Source organism: Ctenopharyngodon idella, chromosome 1, assembly GCF_019924925.1.
Source record: "Ctenopharyngodon idella isolate HZGC_01 chromosome 1, HZGC01, whole genome shotgun sequence".
Lineage (NCBI taxonomy): Eukaryota > Metazoa > Chordata > Actinopteri > Cypriniformes > Xenocyprididae > Ctenopharyngodon > Ctenopharyngodon idella.
The window spans coordinates 33,289,482-33,310,348 of record NC_067220.1 but is presented as its reverse complement, the minus strand read 5'-3'; the positions used below and the strand labels follow the sequence as shown (position 1 = coordinate 33,310,348).

General features: G+C 37.6%; 1 protein-coding gene across 9 annotated transcripts in view; it reads left to right on the top strand.

Annotated features, from left to right (window-relative positions):
* rgs12b (regulator of G protein signaling 12b) overlaps positions 1-15,475 on the top strand; it is a 54,794-nt gene extending 39,319 nt beyond the window's left edge. For 6 of the 9 annotated variants that reach the window (XM_051908568.1, XM_051908653.1, XM_051908743.1 and 3 more), the window contains 13 exons: positions 417-586; positions 971-1,063; positions 1,292-1,435; positions 2,816-2,995; positions 3,315-3,465; positions 3,606-3,700; positions 4,010-4,204; positions 4,457-4,530; positions 4,749-4,875; positions 5,142-5,238; positions 5,447-5,514; positions 6,166-6,262; positions 6,552-8,352. In XM_051908568.1, coding sequence (XP_051764528.1) covers positions 417-586; positions 971-1,063; positions 1,292-1,435; positions 2,816-2,995; positions 3,315-3,465; positions 3,606-3,700; positions 4,010-4,204; positions 4,457-4,530; positions 4,749-4,875; positions 5,142-5,238; positions 5,447-5,514; positions 6,166-6,262; positions 6,552-7,129 — 2,069 coding nt within the window. In that variant the 3' untranslated portion in view covers positions 7,130-8,352. Of the gene's footprint in view, positions 1-416; positions 587-970; positions 1,064-1,291; positions 1,436-2,815; positions 2,996-3,314; positions 3,466-3,605; positions 3,701-4,009; positions 4,205-4,456; positions 4,531-4,748; positions 4,876-5,141; positions 5,239-5,446; positions 5,515-6,165; positions 6,263-6,551; positions 8,353-15,335 lie in introns of those variants that run through there. The other 3 variants (XM_051908832.1, XM_051909003.1, XM_051908912.1) reach the window with 3 other exon arrangements.
* The last annotated feature ends 5,392 nt before the right edge of the window (positions 15,476-20,867 follow it).

Genomic DNA, 20,867 nt, shown 5'->3' with positions numbered 1-20,867 from the left:
GCAGCAGCAGAAGTGTCAGGTGATTTAAGAAATCAGGTTAAGAAATCACTGATGAAGGCACTTCGATAAGTGGTGAAACATCTCGAATTTGTCAATTAGTTTGAGTATAATTTAATATCTCACACCTACCTCTGACATTTTTGTTGTTTATTTTTAAATGTGGGTCTATTTTAAGAATATGGTCTTAATTTAGAACAGCCTGACTCTTATTCAGGCAGTCATAGTTGCATAATTCAGCCTTTCCGTATTTGAAGGAGTTGATGTTTTTTGGGGAGTTTTGTGTATGAATGCAAAATGTAAAATAGAATGAAGAAAAAGCTTCATGTTAATATAAACCACTTCTTTAACAAACATAATTGTGCCTCTGTGTTTGGAGTGAATAATAGTAACATTGTTATCTCATTGTTTGTGCCTAGAGCTGAACAGTGTGGACCTGAAAGGCTGTGGCAGTGATAACAGTCTGAACAGCAATGCCAGCCTACCTAGCGTGCAGTGCCATAGACGCCACACTGAACGGCGCGTTGCATCATGGGCTGTCTGCTTCGAGCGCCTGCTACAGGATCCTGTCGGTGTCCGATATTTCTCAGTACGTCGGATCAGTCCAAGTCATCCTTTTGCAAAGCAGCCGCACTGTGTTAAAGAATCCTCTAGCAATATTGGCTGAGAATACAAGTCAGCTTTATGCATTTTAATTGAAACTGTCCTCAGATACTTTCTTTTCAAAACTGGCTTAAGTTGTAAAGGCTTTCTCAGCAAAGTTGCATAAGAAACAAAACCACAAAGAAATGTTTGGAAAGGATTTTGCTTGTCTTTAAAACAAGGCATGCCTAGAGAATTTAGTGTGGTGATTAGATAGCAAGACAGTTTTTATGTAGTTGAAAGGTTTTCAATGAAAGACAACACATTTTTAAACAATTTGGTGTTGTTTTGCAGTTTAATTACTTAATTTCTTTTTCTCTTCATCCTGCAGGAGTTTCTGAAGAAAGAATTCAGCGAGGAAAATATTTTATTTTGGCAAGCGTGTGAATATTTCAGCCATGTACCTGAAACGGACAAGAAACAGGTATAAAGTCCTCATTTTTAACAGTTGAATTTAAATAATTTAATTAATTTTTTTAGATACTTGATCACAAAACATGTGCTGTAATTAATTTTTGAATGCTGTTTATTAGATTTTTTTTTTGTCCATAGCAGTCTGTTTAGGATACTGAATACACCCTTATTTTGGAGAGGATGAAATGTTTTTTATTTGCCGTTTGTTTGTGACCTTGTCATAACTTTTGGCCTCCAGCTGTCCCAGAGGGCTAGAGAGATCTACAACAGCTTCCTGTCGAGTAAGGCCACCACACCCGTCAACATTGATAGTCAGGCTCAGCTTGCTGACGACATACTCAACGCACCAAGGCCAGACATGTTTAAAGAACAACAGCTACAGGTGAGACAGGAAGTGTTCAAATCAGGATGTGTACTGAAAGCCCGTATAGAGTATAACTGTATTTCTAAATAAAAAACATTAGAAAAGTATTAACAGAGCTTGAAAATTTCCCCATCCACCTCATAAAGTTTATGTCAGACTGTGTGGGCGTCAGGCCCATCCTGAAGATTATGAAATTGTGGAAAATCTCTTCACAAGCCTTAACCTGTCTTTTTAATGCGTTTCTACTTGATATCTTTCTCAGAACAATTAATGTAGAATAATCAAATGATTTCAGTTACTCTGTTTTTCATGACATCATAAAAAAATTCCCAGAAGGATCCAACAATTGCTATTTTTAAATTACTGTGTACCCTCCACTGCATGTCTGTAAGGCTTTACCATCTCAACCCCGTCTTTGAGGGCTGTTGGCAAGACTAATAATAAAATATTTTCGGCACTGTGATGTCATAAGTACATGAATGTAGCATCCTGTACACTTCAACCCCATGATAACCATGAGCAAACCTACGGGCAACCTTTGTGCTGAATGTGTTCTTATGAAATGTCTTTTAAGGCAAAGAATCACGTAGCAGCATTTAGAGGCTCCTGTCTGGCTGTCGCCTCTTTATCCAAGATCTTTGTAAAAAAAAAAACATTATATTGGCCACATTTTACGATGTCAGATATACTGTAGCTGTTCACCCCCCCATTTACCCCATTTTTACCCCATCTGTCATTTAAAAACTGTAAATCTTGTGCATCTTGTCCAGTAATATTTTTGAAAGAAGTCTCTTATGCTCACCAATACAGTAAAACAGTAATATTATGAAATATTATTACGGTTTTCTATTTGAATGCATTTCACAGCTGAACTTTTAGCAGTCATTACTCTAGTGCTGATTTGGTGCTTAAGTTCCATTTATTATTATTTATTATCAATGGTGAAGTTGTGCTGCTTAATATTGTTGTGGAAACCTTTTTTTTAGGATTCTTTGATGAATAATTTAAAAGAACAGCATTTATTTGAAATTGAAATCTTTTTTACACTGTATTTGTATGTTTTTACAGTAACTTTTGATCAATTTAATGCATCTTTGCTAAATAAAAGTATTAATTTCTTTAAAAAAAAAAAAATACTACTGACCTCGATCTTTTGAATGGAAGTGCATGTCATCCCAGCTAAGAAGACCCACATTGCTGGTCATTAGCATTTGTTTTTAAGGATGCTGGTCCCAGCATGAGATGCTGGTGCCCCCACCAATTTGCATAAGCAGCTTAACCAGCAAGACTAGAAAAACTATGCTAGTTGACAAACGTTAAAAATATGGCTATGTTGAACCAGTAAAGATATTCAGTATGCTGATTTTACAGTGCCACTCTTCTTTCTTCCCTCAATAGATCTTCAACCTGATGAAGTTTGACAGTTACACACGCTTCCTGAAGTCCTACCTGTATCAAGAATGTATGCTTGCAGAGGTGGAGGGGCGTCCTCTTCCAGACCCCTATCAGGTCCCCAGTAGCCCCACTTCTAAACATAGCACAAGCTCTGACCGCTCTAACCTCTCTACACCTAAAAAGGTAACACACACACACACACACACACACACACACACACACACAGTGTTTATTCTATGTCTTACGCCCTTCATTAGAATGATGATGATCTGTTTGCAGTTGACACAGTGGCTTCCTTAGAACATAATCACAAAATCAAACAATTTGTAAAGCACATCAAATAACAATACCCCCTAATTATCTCTCAGTGAAAGGTTTAGTTATACCTTCAGTAGTTTATATGCCACCAGAGAGTTTTTTTTTTTTATTATTATCTACATCTTGGATTTTTGTGGAACGCCTTTATTTTTGAGTATGGAAAATAATTTACCATTTTTTGAAGGTGCAGGATGACAAGAAAAGTAAATCGGGAAGGTCACTGAATGAAGACAGCAGAGATGAACATAGCGATAAAAAGAAGAGCATTTTCTTCTCCTGGTCCAGAAATAGAAGTTTTGGAAAGGGATCTAAGAAGAAGGACCTTGGAGACTACAGTGAGTGGAGCACATCAGTGACAATTGTGTTAAATTACTTTTCTTCTTTATTTTATTACATTTACAGTACACTTAGGATGCTCATAAACTTGCCAGTTTGCCATTTTTCAGTTATGAATGTTATTTGTCTTTCACCACAGGCTTTACAGGTAGTAACGGACGGAGAGAATCACAGGGCTCTTTGTCGTCTGGTGCAAGTTTGGAACTTGCCACATCTGGTTCTGGAAAAAATGAGGTGGGTCAAATGCATCTGACTCAAGCTGATGTTGGTCTATCTATGATTATTAGTATTTTGTTAAAATGACCAAATATCATTTATTGTATATTAAAACAACCCAATCGATTAATAATAATGATAATTATGATGTTATTATTAGGATTAAAGTAGTTATATTATGTAGTTTTCTTTTATATTTATTTATTTCAAGAATGTAACCTCCAATTATGAATATTATCTCCACTTTAATATAACGGAATTAAATTTTTTGTGTGTTTATTTCATTTATTTGCGTTGTTCATTCCTTTGTGTTCCTCCATCTGACAGGGCGAGGTGTCGCGTAACTCCATGTCGCTGTCTGAGCGTGCGGTGCGTCACTGTAACATTAATCTTCCGGATGGCTCATGCTGCTCAGTACCCATCAGGCCTGGTGTCTCCATCAGAGAGGTGCTCTCAGGCTTGTGCGAGAAGCTCAATATTAATCTGGCTGCTGTGGATCTGTTCCTAGTGGGAGGAGAAAAGGTAACATGCTTATCAAACTCTAGTTTAGATCACCATTGCAGGGTGCTAATTGTGTTTTGTGGTAAAACTATTCTATAATGATCAATAATTAAGGTACCTTCAGCTTTTGTCTTGTCTACCTTCAAAGGTTACAAGGTGGTTTCAGTAGTGTGTTTTTGTGCTGCATTTATGTGTGTGTGGGTGTGTGCATCTGCATCATTTGATACTGCAATGCTGTAAAAGACTATAATAGCATGTATTGTCCTTGTAAAGCCTTTAGTGTTGGACCAGGACTGCATGACACTGTGCTCCAGAGATCTGCGGCTGGAGAAACGTACGCTATTCCGGTACACACCTGTTTATCTGTTTTTATCTCTGTCTATCAATTCGTTCATCCCTTTATCTATAATTTCTGTCTCTTTATGTATTCATTAGGCCTCTTTTCATTTTCTTTTTTTACATTTCAAACCTAACTGAAGTCATTCATTATCAAAATGTCATCAGGATTCAGCTTATTAAAGTTTATTTTCTTTAACTTCTCTTTCTCTCCATCTCTCCCTCACAGACTGGATCTGGTGCCAATAAATCGTTCTGTTGGGCTGAAAGCGAAACCCACTAAGCCGGTTACAGAAGTGCTGAGACCGGTGGTGGCCAAATATGGCCTGAACTTAGGAGACCTGGTGGCCAGGATAGTGAGTTAAACATTTGCTTATTGTTTATATGGGGAAAATATAGTTTAATGGATGTATCCTTCTTTATTATGTGGGCATGTATCAATATTGTGCATAAAACAATTTATATTTATGTTCCTGGGAGAACCCTTCTCATCAAAGTAACTTTTTTTTATAATTTACACAAGATGCTCACTGATTAGGGAATTGGACTGCTGCATCATAACATATGAAATATGTGTTTTGTGATTTAATGAAATGGATATTAATTGTTCTTGTTTGGGCAGAGTGGAGAGAAAGAGCCACTGGATCTTGGGCTTCCTATATCTAATCTAGATGGACTAAGGGTGGTTCTGGAAGTAGGAGACCACGTTGCAGGAAAAGGCAAGATGCACACACACATATAGGATGAACATCATTCCCACCATCCAATTTGATTCTTTGATTTCACCCTCTGTAAAACAATATAATGGACCCCAAAGAAAAAAAAGAAAGTAAAATGGGTTGTCAGTACTTTACCATGTTGTCTTTAACATAGTTTGCTTGCTGTTAACATGAACAGAATGAGTTGACGCTTTCCCTCTCTAAACAGACAAACAAAAGCTGGTCTCATCTAAAAGTCACGGCCCACCTCTGTCTACGCGAAGCCAGTCTGCCACAGTAAGACCTCAATCTTCAAGATCATACACTTCCATCTTCTCCTCTCTCTTTCTTTGTGTTTTTTTTGGCCTGTGTGTGGGGAGTCTGTGCATGGCTGGCTCCCCTATTCTTTCCTCTGGTCTGAAGGCTGTGTGTATCTGTGCATTTCTGGGCCTTTGGATGATCTAACCCATCTTCTCGAATCACAGCAACCCACCTCTTACCACTTCCTTTCCTTCAACACACCACACCTTTGTGAGGGGATAGCAGCCTCTGTCTGACAAGAGTTCCTTGGTTCAAGGGTTCCTCCCTTGTACAGATTCTCTAGTCTTTATAGTTACTGATAGCTGTGTGATATGTTGAGAAAAATGGTGGAAAGACAAGAGAAAGTGAAGCGTGGATGTTCACCAATGTTGGGTGTTGTGGTGGCATGCTGTGCTGGTGGTGGTTTTTCTGCAGTGAGATGCTGTGCTGTATGGAGATTGACGTTAGTATGCTTGCAAAAGTAGAGTGAGTATGTACACTCGTTTTAGTGATAGTTACTAGAGTCCCTCCCAGTGCCCCTACGATGCCCCTGTAGTTTTAGCCCTGCTCCCCTGAGAAAGCCTTGTAGAAGAGGCGGTTCTCATCCACGCACCCTTAATGTGCCCCATTCTCATTGTCGCTACCCAGGGGGAGGACAAAGCGGCAGGAAAGGCTTCGGCTGTGAAAACCAGGGCCCAAGTGGAAAAGCGAAAACAGAAAAAGCTTAATATAGATGAAGCTGAAGGTAAAAAACTATTCCCCTTTCACTCTCTTGAATAATCTCTCTTTCTTTGACCTAGTTAAGCGCTGATGTTGATCCTGGCTACATCTTATTCTAACAAAGTCTCTGTAGCAACACTGGCTGATGTAGCTAATGCTAACACAAGCACACTTTGAACTGGCAGCTGCAGTTGATCTGTTGCCAAGGTCTTGCGAGAATGCTTTCTATCTCACTCTTGCTTTAATGTCAAATGTGTCGCTTGTCACATTTCAACAAATAAAATGGTTTAAAATTTTGTGTGTTGTCCAACCAGAATTCTTCGAGCTCATATCCAAAGCACAGAGCAACAGAGCTGACGACCAGCGGGGCTTGCTGAACAAATCCGACCTTGTCCTGCCTGACTTCTTGCGCCTTGACGCGGAAGCAGACGCCAACAACCTCAGCTCCACCCCCGTCTCCCACAAGAACCGGCCCAGATCCAAGGAGAATGGCTCCGCCCTCAGCGCCAGCCACCAATCGCAGAGCTTAGATTCAACGGTGGAGGGCAAAGCACCTAGACGAGCCCTAATGCCTCCCAATAGTGCTCTCAGAAACGCCACAGACCGAAATCCACCACCATTCAGTTCCTCACTATCCCCGATTCCGCACTCGCAAAAAGGGGGCTCGTCCGGGATCAACGACTGGAGGAGCGACGGAGAGGTCCAGGCACTGGAGGAAGAGGAGAGCGGCACGGACCTGACATTTGTCGCAGAAGGCGACATCACAAGCCCTAACAGCTCTCTCCTTCACCGGTCCCCCTATCCTCTCCCTGCTTCCCCAGAACGACCGTACCTCCTGAGGGAGGGCACTTACCAGGAAAGCTGGGCTCGATCAGGTACCTCTCCTGTGTGAACAAACTACGCTCGCATGTGTTATCCTCACCTCTTTCTGGTCCCTCCTGAAGATGTGTGTGGTTTCTGAGTGCTGTGGATTTGCTGTGCTTTTCATCGTAAGCCCTGTGCCAAACCCTGGCAAAACCACCTCCTTCCCATGTACATTTGACACCCTTTAAGCACTTTAATGAAGAATCGAAAAAGAGACTTCTACCTACAATGCATTCGATGGTTTATTTCCTTCCCTGAAAGTATTTTAAAACAAGTAGCCACACACAATCCTGACAATCATTAACTTCCATGGCTTTTTTTTCCTCTGAGAGAAACAATATAATTATTGTAGCCAGTCGGACTTATCTGAGGTCAGTAGTGAACTGAAGCGATCTTGCTCGTCTTCTGCATATCTCTGCCCTGTGGCTGATCACATGAAGGCCTTAACAGGAGCAACAACTGACTGAACTAAACATGTGATAATTCTTCTATGACACTAAATATAAACTACATACCGGACGTGGAGTGTTTGAGGTGTCAAGCACCCTCGTTTACGCATGAATATATTTATCTGTTGTTCAAAAAGTTGTTCAAATGATGTGAATACACAAATGGTTAAAAAAACATAAACAAGCACAATCAGTTTTAGTACGACAGAGGCCTCGCCTTACCTCTCTGTGGTGACCAGTAGCGTGCCTTCCATGAACCTGTCCATGAAACCTAAATATTGACAAAGAGTCTTCAGTAACTCCTCATGACCTCACATTTCTATATTTCAATCTTAAATGGAGACCTCAGAGCTTATTTTTGTTTTCTTTATTTCATCGTATTCTTACAAAAATGCAATTCAACAATGTGTAGCTACGCAGATCACTTCTTTTTATCACCATTACTTCCATGTTTTTTAAGCTACGGTATCATACGTTATGTATTTAATCGTATAATATAATCCTAAGAAAGGATTAATTTATCCCAGATGAAACTTAAGTATATCTTCCTGAATGACAAAATACTAAATGTGTACATAGTTTCTGTTACAGCTGTGTGATTTATTGCTATGTTGAGTTGCCAACATTGTTGAATTGCCCTCCATTCTGTTCATTCTGACACTGAAATCATTTTCAGTTTTCTGTAGCAGTCTTTTTTTGTAGACGACCAATATCTCTGCTCGGATTGATAATTCTGCAAACTTGTAAATAGATTTAAATAAATGTTAGGGGTGAGATCTCTCTCCCTTCCTCTCGTTGTTTATTTCTTGTTCCAATCTCTTTTCAGTAACTGTCTTACATTTTTACAATCTCTTAGGCCCGACACATACTCTAAGTACGTAAACACACGTGCTTTCATTTAAGTTTGATATTATTCATTATTGTATTTCTAATTGTGTCAGCACAATTCAAAACACAGTGCCAAGTGCATGCTACATTCTCAATCTTATCACTAGGAGTGCTATAAAAGGCATTAATTTAACTGTATGCTTCTAGTCAGATTTTTCCTTCAGGTCAACTACTGCATTAGTTTAAGGGCAATCTTACTGAGAAAGTTTAATCATACTCTATAAATGTTTTTAATTCCACAAAAATGTACTTTACTGTCCTGATGTATGTACAGTAAAGAGAACTCTGCAATTACAATTTGACGGCTAAGCATTGATGTTTGAGTACTTCCGTAGAGTATGTTTCTGGACTTAGGGTCATCATTATGTCACATACACACTTCGGTGAAACAGACTGAAGTATGGATTAGTGCATAATACTTTCTGGCATGTGTTGGTGGTGTTATATAAAATCACACCTCAAGAACATGGAGAACTGATTTGGGGAGGCTAAATCTCCAGGACTTCCCCAAGGAAACCAAGTTTATCACTTTCCCTTGAAAAAGTCATCCTGACAGAGTTCTTTGAAACCAAGAGTTGTCAAACCAATTACTCTATAGTTCAATTTTGTGGTCAGTAAGATTTTTATTTTTCTGCAAAGGCCACATTAAATTGATCAAAACAAAAGTCATAGTAAAGACTGTTACAATTTTTTTTTTTTTTTCTCCAAATAAATGCTTTTCTTTTTTTCTTTTTTTGTATCACGGTTTCCACAAAAACACTAAGCATTATAATACTATATTACTGTTTGATAATAATAATAAGAAATGTTTCTTGAGCACTAAATCAGAATGATTTTTGAAGGATCATGTGACACTAAAGACTGGAGTAATGATGCTGAAAATTCAGCTTTGCCATCTCAGGGAAGAAAAAAAAAAACATTTTAAAATGTATTAAAATAGAAAATCTATTTTAAATTGTAATAATATTTCACAATATTACTGTTTTTACTTTATTTTTGATCAAATAAATGCAGCCTTTGTGAGCTTCTTTCAAAGGCATTAAAAAAAAAAAGTTAATTTGTGTTTAGTATTATACGAGTGAAAACAGTACCACATCCTTCAGAGTTCAAGGAAAGACAGAAGTCCAAATAAATCTCAGATAAGATAGTTTATCATTTCCTTTTCCTGTTGTTGAATGAAGAATGATTAAGAGCTCTACACACAATGTAGTCATAAAGCATGAACGGCACAGCTGATCACATGATGAAACTCTATGCTCTCAGAAGCGTTCTTTAATAACTCCTTTACATTCCCCTCACCCCACTTCCCCCAACGTCTATTTTGTGCTGTTTGAGTGAGGCCGTTCTCAGTGCATTAGCTATGCACAGAGGCCTAGTTAAAGTGAATGGCTGGTTAGGCAGGCTTTGTGTTGTTTGGATGCCGGTACTGGGCTCAGACAAAACCAGCCTCTGTTTCCCTTCAGTGCTCCCTCTCTCATCCTCCACCAGAGGAAGTGTCCTAATTCTGCATTGTCTCCCTTGGTACTTTTTCACGCTCCAAAAGAAGGGAAACCCTCTATAGACAGAAATCATAATGCTGTCGTAATTTGACCATGAAGCCAAATTGTTGCACGATTCCTCCTCCTGGTGCTCTCTTTTTATATATATATTTAAATATCTTTACACATTTTATCGCGTTAGAACTGCTTTGTACTCTCTTCTTTGGTTTATTGCATTAATGTCAGCAAGGACTGTTTGCTCTGCTATGAGAAATACTAAAGAAAGACTGGTTTGTTAGGCAAATTTTCAACTCTGAAGTCTGGGCTTGAATAAAGTGTTGTGATTAAGAGAAGAAATAGACATGTTCTGAGTGATGGAACACTTTTTTTCTGAAGATGTATTCACAGGTCCTGATGACTCATGTTTGGCCAGACAGCCTGAAAATAAAAGGAGCTACTAATAGACCAATAAAACATGAGTTTCATTATGTAGGCCTATGTGACAAAAAAAGGCGTTTTAAGCTAATTATGAGTAAGGCATTCATTGTAAGAACATGTCCTCCAATTAAAATAAAACCACAATATATTCCATCATGCTTCCAATATCCCAGCGTTTTGAAATGAGGTAATAAGTGGGGTTATTTGTAGGCTAGTTAAACGTATGTTCTAGGAACTTTCTTTTTAGGTTTTACAGCCATGCAGGGTGGTTATTTTTAAATAACCAATAAAGTTCCCTAATGGTTATTTTTAGGCAATTTTTTTTTATAACCAACTAAACTTCCAATTAAATATTGCAGACGTTTTTGAGCTCTGAAATGAAACTCCCACAATCTTTAGATTAGAACATCTGCTGCTGTAGCCTACACATTAAAAGGTAATTCACACAAAAATGAAATTTCATGCCGGCATTCGGACGTAAACACGGAAGCATTGAACTGCGTCAACTGCGTATGAGACTGACAGGGTAAAGGAGAAATTGTTAAATAAAGTTGTTGTTTTTGTTTTGTTTTTGCGCACAAAAAGTATTCTCGTCGCTTCATAACATTACGGTTGAACCACTGTAGTCACGTTGACTATTTTAACAGTGTCTTTACTACTTTTCTGGACCTTGAATGACGGTAATTACATTGCTTTCTATAGGGGATGAAAAATTAAAAAAAAACTCGGATTTCATCAAAAATATCTTAATTTGTGTTCTGAAGATGAACGAAGGTCTTACGGGTTTGGAACAACACAAGGGTGAGTAGACTACTTAATGACAGAAATTTCATTTTTGGGTGAACTAACCCTTTAGGCTTGTTACTGGAAAAGCTACACTATTTATAATACCAACTGAACTACTGTAATGTTTCTGAAAAATATTATAGCGTCGCTACTTATTTTAGTAATACACCTGATTCACCGATGCAAGTTCAAAATTAGAAATTTAGTAAAGTCCAATGTATTGATTATTAGGAAGACTGACTACACTTCGAAAACAAATTCTAGTACATTTTGGGTATGTTTTAAAGTAATTAATCAGATTATACCATCCTTTGTAAGTTGTAACTTACTGAAATTGATGAAACAAAACTCGGCTTGAACGTGGTAAGTTTTCTTTCAATTTTAACTGAAAAGAAACATTTGCTATTTTTGTTGACCAAAGAACCCCATCTGGATACTAATCTCTACCAATAAATCCACAGGTCATGTTCAAGTGTTTGTGGTAAGACTTTTGCACCCGACAAGTTTTAAACATCTGTTTGAACTTCAATAACAGAAAGACTTTGTTTTCGCATGAAGAGTCAGAAAGAGAATCCTCTCGAAGTCACTGCTGACGCAAACACTTTCTAATATCCCCAGTAATACTCACTATTACAGCGTCCTTTCGAACTCGTGGTGATGAGCAAATGCTTTACAATGTTTGTAAATTGCACAAATAGGCCAAGACAGAAGTCACCAGCAGTTCAGCACTCGCATCAATACTGGGAGGGCAACTTGAGTGAAGAACATGAGTGAGATGCTGAAAAGAGATGGTGCTCCATCTAGTGGCTGAGGCAGATAAATTATTATTGAATTACTGCCTGTAAAAAGCATGACAGTAGCGTACTAATAGTACGACAGTTTTTAGACAGAGTTTAGACTTGGATTGGTTAGTTTGAATATAAGTGCAAATGATCAAATCAGTGTTATTGTAATATGAAGAACTTTTTTCACTTCCTTGAAGATATAATCTTAATGCTTATAAGGAAGACTAATGACCAAATAGGCTACAGCGTTTGGAAACAGATTGTTGAAGCAAGTTTTACTTAGTGCCACAAGGGGGCAGTGTGTAACTCTAATCACTCAATAATACAAAGTAGCTCAAATTCAACACACCATGATGTCCACGCTGCACAACCAAACTCAGTTCTGCCTTCACCAGCCACACTTTTTTCTCTAACGCTTATCTTTAACACTTAGCGGTGTGAATTGACAATGATAGCTTTTCTAATTTACCTTATCTTCCTTTATCTATATGACTGTCACTCACAATCTGGTGAAAGTCCAGAGAGACTAATGATATCCATTGGACACACTTGTAAGGATAGTGTTGAGCATGTTTAATGAGTTTGCATTTGGTCTGAAGGAGTCTTCTTAGTGGACATTAGTTAGTCTAGTCTAACTCAATTGCATGTCACTAAGCTATGCATGTGTTAGTGTTTTGTATCTATTCTGCTGAACAAAAACAAGCTTGCTGTTTTTTAAGTGTTTAGACACTTTAACAAGAGACACTTTTACAAGTTTAGACAACAGAAAAACATATGGAGAGCAGCAGCTTTCGTGTCTGCTCTGATATCCGCAAGACCACGCCGAATGCTGTGAGTGCGCTTTAGAAATCTGGAATGGTGGGAGAATATTGTGCTTGGTATGTTTCAACCAGATCTTCAGCTGACAACGTTTAAATCCCATCTCGCTAGTGCGCTTCTAGTAGTAATGTTTACGCATTAGGTCAGTAGGCGCCATAAAAGATGAGTACCTCTAAAATGGCAGTTAGGACAATCAACAGAACATGATGAACAATTAAGTTTGTCCTTATGTCTCATAAGGGCTATCAGCTGCACTGACCTCTACAAAACAAGGTTGTTTAGATCCAAACCAAGCCTGTTTTTCTGCGTGAGTGTATGTAAAATTTATTTAGATGGACAAAATAAATGTTTGTCCACATATAACATTGATAAAAAATCAAAAAGGTAGATTTTGACCAGTAAGGTCTTCATGAGGCACAATATAAATATAAATATATAAATAAATAAGTCGAGCAAAAACTCTATGCATATTATATACTGCATTAGAAACATGAGATAAAAATGTACTAGAGAAGTGAACCTTTGTTATCCTTATTGTTTTGAACTTGGTGCTTTAAGGGTTAGTTCACCCAAAAATGAAATTTCTGTCATTAATAACTCACCCTCATGTCATTCCACACCCGTGAGACCTTCATTCATCTTCAGAACACAAATTAAGATATTTTTGATGAAATCCAAGGGATTTTTTTAAATTTCCCATAGAAAGCAACTAAATTATCACATTCAAGGTCCAGAAAAGTAGTAAAGACATTGTTAAAATAGTCAAAGTGACTACAGTGGTTCAACCTTAATGTTATGAAGTGACAAAAATACTTTTTGTGCGCAAAAACAAAACAAAAATAATGACTTTATTCAACAACTTCCTCTCTACCCGGGCCTGTAACCGTGTAGTAGCTCAGTAGCTCGATTTGTCAGCAGAAGACATGGCTCATTCTTCATTTTGTAAGACAAAATCGTCTAAATCAAGATTGCAGCTTTAGTAATCATGGCACAAGTGCAGTGACAGATGTGTTGGAGTAAAGGAGGACACCAGAATAATTGTGGCAAGGTGTGTGGAAGAGGGTCGAGGCCAGACATTTTAAAATGAGTGGACCCTGGTGAAATAGGCTGGACCTACTTTTATAAATCGTGTGATAAAAATAATTTGACAATTAAGATTACTTAAATGTGATTTATTGTCAGCCAACAGTTTCATGAAAACAACAAAATCCATTCATAAATAAACAATTAACAGAATAAGAACAATAAACAAAGATTAAGGTAGAGCGTGTGCTGGACAAGGCAGACTTGAGACTAGCATGGAATTGTCTCAGTCAAACCACTGCCTGCTGCTGCTTCTGATTGCTTTTTAGAAAGAAAAGCTGCCCATAACTGCTGATCTATGATCATTTTTATCCATAATATTAGCAATTTGGCAAACAATCCCATCTGTATCTGTGTTTGCGCTCTGGAGAGTGTCAGAAGTTTCCATTTCAATGAGTTTTTGCAGCGTTGAACAGTGTAGCCAATCACTGACATGTCCGTTGATTTCTTGAATGCAATGGTCAATCATAGGTGTTTAAGTTCAGTGCTGAGTTCTGCACGCTTTCAAATCCTCTTATTAACAAAGTGTAGACACGATGTAAATGAGATTCATTGTACAGTGTAGACAGCTTCACTGATTATAATGGAACTTGGTGAGATGAGTGATAGAGCAGTCCCTTTATAATCACTAAAAGCTGTGTGTGCTTTCTATGAGCTAGGCCTATATTATCAATTCAGAATTTGAATAAAACTTTTGTTTTTCACGTTAGACCAGTGGCCACATATAGGCTGCAAAATTTCCGGGAGTGACATCCGCTAAATTCATGTATTTGAGCAGTTATTATTGTCATGTATGCCTGATATTTTCCTCCTTTCACACACACATACACACAATATGTATATTGAAACAGCTTCTTGAACAAGGAATGTAGCGTGGGACTTGATTTTGTCCATGGGAAATTGATTGGATCGTTGGATGGTTGTGGTTTGCTATTGCTGTGATCTCATGTGATTGACAGGTGGCCCCGCCCTCGCTCCAGTAAACGTCATTAGAGAAGAGAAGAGATGTCGCTGTAAGAGGGAGGGGAAGTTATTTTGATTAAAGATTACAAGGGCAAAAAATAATAATAATAATAATGATATGCATGGATAAATAATTTATAATAATGAGTTTCTTTCTTCTGTTGAACACAAAAGAAGATATTTTGAAGAATGTCTGTAACCAAACAGTTGATGGACCCCATTGACTTCCATAGTATTTTTTTTTTTTTCATACTATGGAAGTCAATGGGGTCCATCAACTGTTTGGTTACAGACATTCTTCAAAATATCTTCTTTTGTGTTCAACAGAAGAAAAAAATTCATACAGGTTTGGAACAACTTGAGGGTGAGTAAATGATGACAGAATTGTCGCTGAACTATCATTTTAAGTCAAGTCTATAGAATATGCCATTGCTTTTTCTTATATATTTTCATGCACTACTGTTTATTTATTAACATTCCTACAAAAACCATCTATTAACAATTTTAATATGTGCTCCTCTCCCCTTTTGACTGTCATTCCTTAGTGAAAAACGAAAGACGTCAGAGAGAAAGGACCAGTGTTTCCAAATATTCCCACAGGAGGGCGCCCTCTGCCCCACCTCCTGCGCCTCCACCTCCTGCTCCTCCACCTCCCCCACCTCCTGCTCCTCCACCTCCCCCACCCAGGGACCGGGTCAGAAGGGGAGGTAAGCGGTCTCCTCTCCGTGTTCGAGGTGCTCTTGATGTGGATGGGATCAGGTGTGATGACCTTGGTGGTCAGAATGGAGGCTTGGAGAGAGTGGTTGGTGATCTGAAAACCTGCAAAGGAAGAATGAGAACAGGAGTTTACCAGACCTCAGACCAAGGAGAACTGCTGCCGGCGAAAAAGCGGATTGATCCATCCACAAAAACAGCAAATAAACCTTCAGTGAAAACTTCAAGAAAGAAGAATAACCACATCAAGAACAATGCCACTTTTGTCTGATATGACAATAAAGAGGCTGAGCTTGGTAACAATTAACAGTCTGTTGCTAATTACCTACCTTGATAGCTTTCCCAAAACAGCAGAAAACATTTTATAATAAGGTCCCATTAGTTTTAACTATATGTATAACTATAACAAACATTACTAAAAGTTGTAACAAATGTATTGCTCATTGTTAGTTAATGTTAGATCAAACATTAACAATGAGCAATACATTTGTTAGTTTTTAGTTATGTTTGTTATAGTTATACAACAGTTTCATGTCAGCTCAAGTCCATTAATTACCAGGTCCAAATTTTGATTTTAATAATGTATTAGAAAATGATGAAATTAACATGAACTAAAATTAATAAATACTTTAGAAGTATTTTAAACTGTTAGTTTATTAAACTAATTTAGTTAACTCATGTTAACAAATGTAACCCTATTGGCTAACACTCTACAAAAAGGCATTAGTTAATATATGTAAATGCATTAACAATGAGCAATTTGTTACAGTATTTATTAATATTTGTTAACATTAGTTGTTAATAATACCCTTTATCGTTAGTTCATGGTAGCTCAGGTCCATTAAATAATATAACAGACACAACTTTTGATTTTAATAATGTATTAATTTTGAAATTAACATTATGCTTTTAGTATTTAGCATTATGCATTAAGTATTTTTCATGGTTAGTTCATGTTTATGTAGTTAACTAATGTTACAAGTATTGCCCATAAAATAGATAATGCTCAAGCTTGTGCTGGTTTACATTCAGTTTGAGATGATTCTGCAACATTTTTAAATAAACAACTTCTAATATGGAGCTTGTAGTGGATTTTCAGGTTTGTTTTGCTATTATACAGCACATTACCATTTAAATGTGTCCTGTGAGGAGGTGTTGGGGACCATGAGCTGGACTGGCAGTGTGGATTGCTAGAGGACTTCATCTGTTTTACTTATGAACACATTAATGTCAGGTCTAATGTGGCAGCGCTCATAATAAATGTAGTAACTCTCAAAAATCAGGTGTCATACTTTAATTGTACTAATATGTGTTTGTTGCATGATGTTTCCTCCTCGTTATACTACCGTAGGAGTCTTATATGCTACTTTATCATTGGACGAGGTTGCGTTGTCTTGCATCTCTAAAGTTTACACATGGAATTTTAATGGCTAACGTTCAGCGTTGGAAACGTCTCATTGACCCGAGAATGTGAAGGCACTGCTTTCTGCCAAGATGTATTTCAGGGATAATTGTGAAGAGGAAAGAGAGATTGAAAGGGAAAGACAGATCAATACAAAATGCCGCAAGTATTTTAAGGACATGCAGTGTTTTCATTTGCTAAACCACAAGCTAATGCATTGATGATTTCTGTACTCTGACACAGCAACATGCAACATCAATAAATATAAATTAATTTTTGGTCCCTGGTCAGTGATTTGAATCTCTTAATATATGTTGCCCTCATTAGTATCAGTGTGCATTGAAAAATGTAAATATCATTCCTAAAACCGTTATAAATAAGAAAAAAGGTGCTGAGTGGCAACTTCTGACTGGCATTGGTTTTCCTTTGTTTGTGGCCACTGTGTCCTTGAGCAAAATCTAATGAAACCCAAGTTTCCCCAGGGGTGCTAAACATCGCACTTCTGTTATTAACTTACACCCCACTGGTGGTTAGATTTAGGGCTGGACCTTCATGCATTTTTTTTTCCCACCCTAAAATTTTCATTCAAATCAAATCATACAAATTCATACAGAATTGACACTGTAAAATTGTTACGTTTTCTCATAAAATCTGTTCACTTATTGTTACTCAATTACCTTGTTATTTATTGACCTGTTGTATAAAAGCAATATCACAAAGAAAGTTACTTACATTATAGACATGTCTGTTTGGTCTGCCAATGAAATAATTCCAAACAAAGCCACAGTAGAATTAACTGCTGTTTCTCTGAGAAATATACAGCAGTGACGTTCTCGAATGTCCTGTGTGTTTGAACTAATCAGTTCTATGAATGATTCAATGACTCATTCATATAGTCATTTTCTGTGTCCGAATATGCCTATCCCTACTAGATAGAAAAAAACACTATGTGAAAATCAGTGGTGTGCGGTGGTGTTTCAAAATGAGGAGGCAAAGTCCTCATTTATGTCCCTGTTACACAATTTTAAGTTAACATTACATAAAAAGAGAGACCAAATACAATTCTATTTTGTTATTTTTACACTATGTAATGTTCTGTTTATTAAAACCAAGTATAAATTTCATCAAGTTAGTGTTTTTACACATTTTTACATTTATTCCAAAATAATAACTAAAGGCAGTAACAATTTAAACAATATATATTATTTTTATACTAATATTAAGCTTTTATTTTTAATAGTCAATTTATTTTCAGCAGTCATCAAGCTTGTACACACTGGTCACTCACTCACAGACACAAAGATGTACCTTTAATTTCACCACGCTGATTGCTCACTAAAAACCCCCTCAGTCATCATGTTTAGCAGGCCGTTTCGAGTTTGATTTTGACATGAAACAAAGCGGTGATATCTAAGTGACAGTTGTTTACTTACTTTTTAATTAGTCTTCCCATTAACGCCATCACTGTCTTCATTCAGGCCGATTCGACGAGAACGCGCACGAAAACAAGAGGCGGGATTTATCGCACGAACCAGTCATGTCCAATCAACCGATCATATCCAATCATAGCGCAATTGACTTTCCCCCATTCATTCTCAATTACCCCCCACTAAACCCACCGCATGCTTAGGGTCTCTGCTTTGTTTCTATGAGCTGAAGGGATGCACAGAGACGCGGACTCCCCGTTGTAACTTTACCTGCGGTTGTCGCTGTTTGACAGTGTTTCTTTAGAAAAACGAGTGACTTTTACACTTTTTAATGTCAAATTTAGTAACATTTGCGTTGTTTTATTTTTGTAATATCGATTATTTTCTCATGCAGTTTTTTTAAGGAGGCACTGCCTCCCTTGCCTCCTCAGAGGAAATGCCCCTGGTGAAAATGTATATTGTCTGAATTCATATACTGAATTTGCCGTGTAATAAGCGGGATAATGTACATCCAGCCGGTTGTTATCGCAGAATAAACCCCGACAGAGTGATCAGCCTGAAGGGGTTTATTCTGCGATAACAACCGGCTGGATGTACATTATCCCGCTTATTACACGTCTACTTGCCACTTAAGTAAATAATCAGACATAAAATATTGATCTAAGCCTAAATATTTTATTAGCTCTTTAAACGCAAAGCTTCCACGGAGAGAGCAGTTGCTAGCAAGTTGCTAGATGGACATTTAAGAGATAAAGTCGTACCACATATTACACGGCATTTTGCCACATAAATAACAATAGGAATAAGAAATATTGATCTGAGATGAAACTGATTTAAAATCGTACCTGTTTGTTATCTTATAATCCATTACAGTGTACAAAACAATAGTCGCAAAATGGCAGCAGCTGCGTTTGTATGAAACGAGAGAGCAAGTCCGCGATACCAGATGACATAATTAAATAACTGTACACAAAATATTGACTGCGTTTTATTATTTTATTAGCTCACCAAACGCAAAACTTCCACGAAGAAAAAACGTTCCTATAGCAAGCGTATAGCGCTGCAGACTTCAGTTACCCAGATGAGCCTGTGTTATCTGTTTTTAACGGTTGTTATCTGGGAATAACATACCGCCGGATCGCGCGATTGACCAATCAGAATCAAGTATTCCACAGAGCCGTGTAATAATTCATGATAGCTAATGCATTAACTATGGACGAATGGAACCTATTGTAAAGAGCCACCGATATACAAAATGCTGCAGTGTTGTTTATCACAATAGTATCCCATAGGGGTGTAAAATGCTTGGCGGATCCCAGTGTTCAACTGGCCCTGCTGCTTCACACTCCACAAAGGACAATAAGACTTTCTCAACCACTAGTTTCTCAGCTCCTTACCTGGACTGTAGTCATTTTACATATATCTTCACTCTGTCTACCAGCATCTGCTATTTGTCCTCTGGAGTGCATTCAAAATGCTTCAGCTTGACTTGTCTTTAACCTCTGGAATTCGCATGTTACGCCTCTGCTGCCTGCCAATACGACGCCATTTCTGACTTTTACACTACTGCCAATGGCCTGACGCCCACTACCTTCAATCCGTCATCTAAACTTCGCCCCAGCCCAGCCATTACTGTCAAGCAAATCTGCTCGCCTAGCTCCCTCATCTCTCCATATAAAAGGTTACTGCTTGTCTAGGTCCAGACATTTCTCCATTTGTTGATCTCTCCATTGGTGGAACAAACTCCCAAAGCTGTCAAAACAGCAAATTTTTCAACACAAAGCCACATCTTTGGAACACAGGAACACATCTTTTAGAGTTATCTACTCCTATATTTACACTCACCTTACATAAATCAAAAAATATTGAAATAAAGTGAGGTCTAGTACCCCTAGTAAAGTGTCTAGTTTGCATTTTTCTGGTTTAACACTTTTTTTTCTGCCATGTACAAATGTGTTACACCTGATGATTCATGTTACCCAGCACAATGAAAATGCCCCACGGAGCATCTTTTGCTTCAAAGAAGCAGGAACATCTTACATTTGTAAATTAATATAGTTTTGTCACAAATTTGCTTAATTTATCAGGGCCCTAAAATACTGCAGCTTTTAGCTGCCTTTTTTGGTAATTACGATTTACGTAATACATGCACTTTGTGATCAGTTTAGAAAGAAAGCATCTATTAACAACATACATAATATAAATGTAATTTCATGAATATCATCAGGTTATTTCAAGTAAATGCATTATAAACTACACAGACATAAGAAAGGCCTCTGTTGTCATTTGCAGGGATATTATATTGATGCCTATATATTCCTATACGTATCACCCTACCAGTTTCATTTATTTATGTGGTTAAACAGTTTTACTTTAATCATTGTATAGATTATTAACTATTATTTGAAAAGTTCACATAATGCCATGTTTGTTTACATGTCTCTTAAACCACATACTTGACTGTCTGAGACTTGCAAGAATGCTTGCATCTCTTGGCCAGGTGTTGTAAATTAAATTGGCACCTTGACCCAATG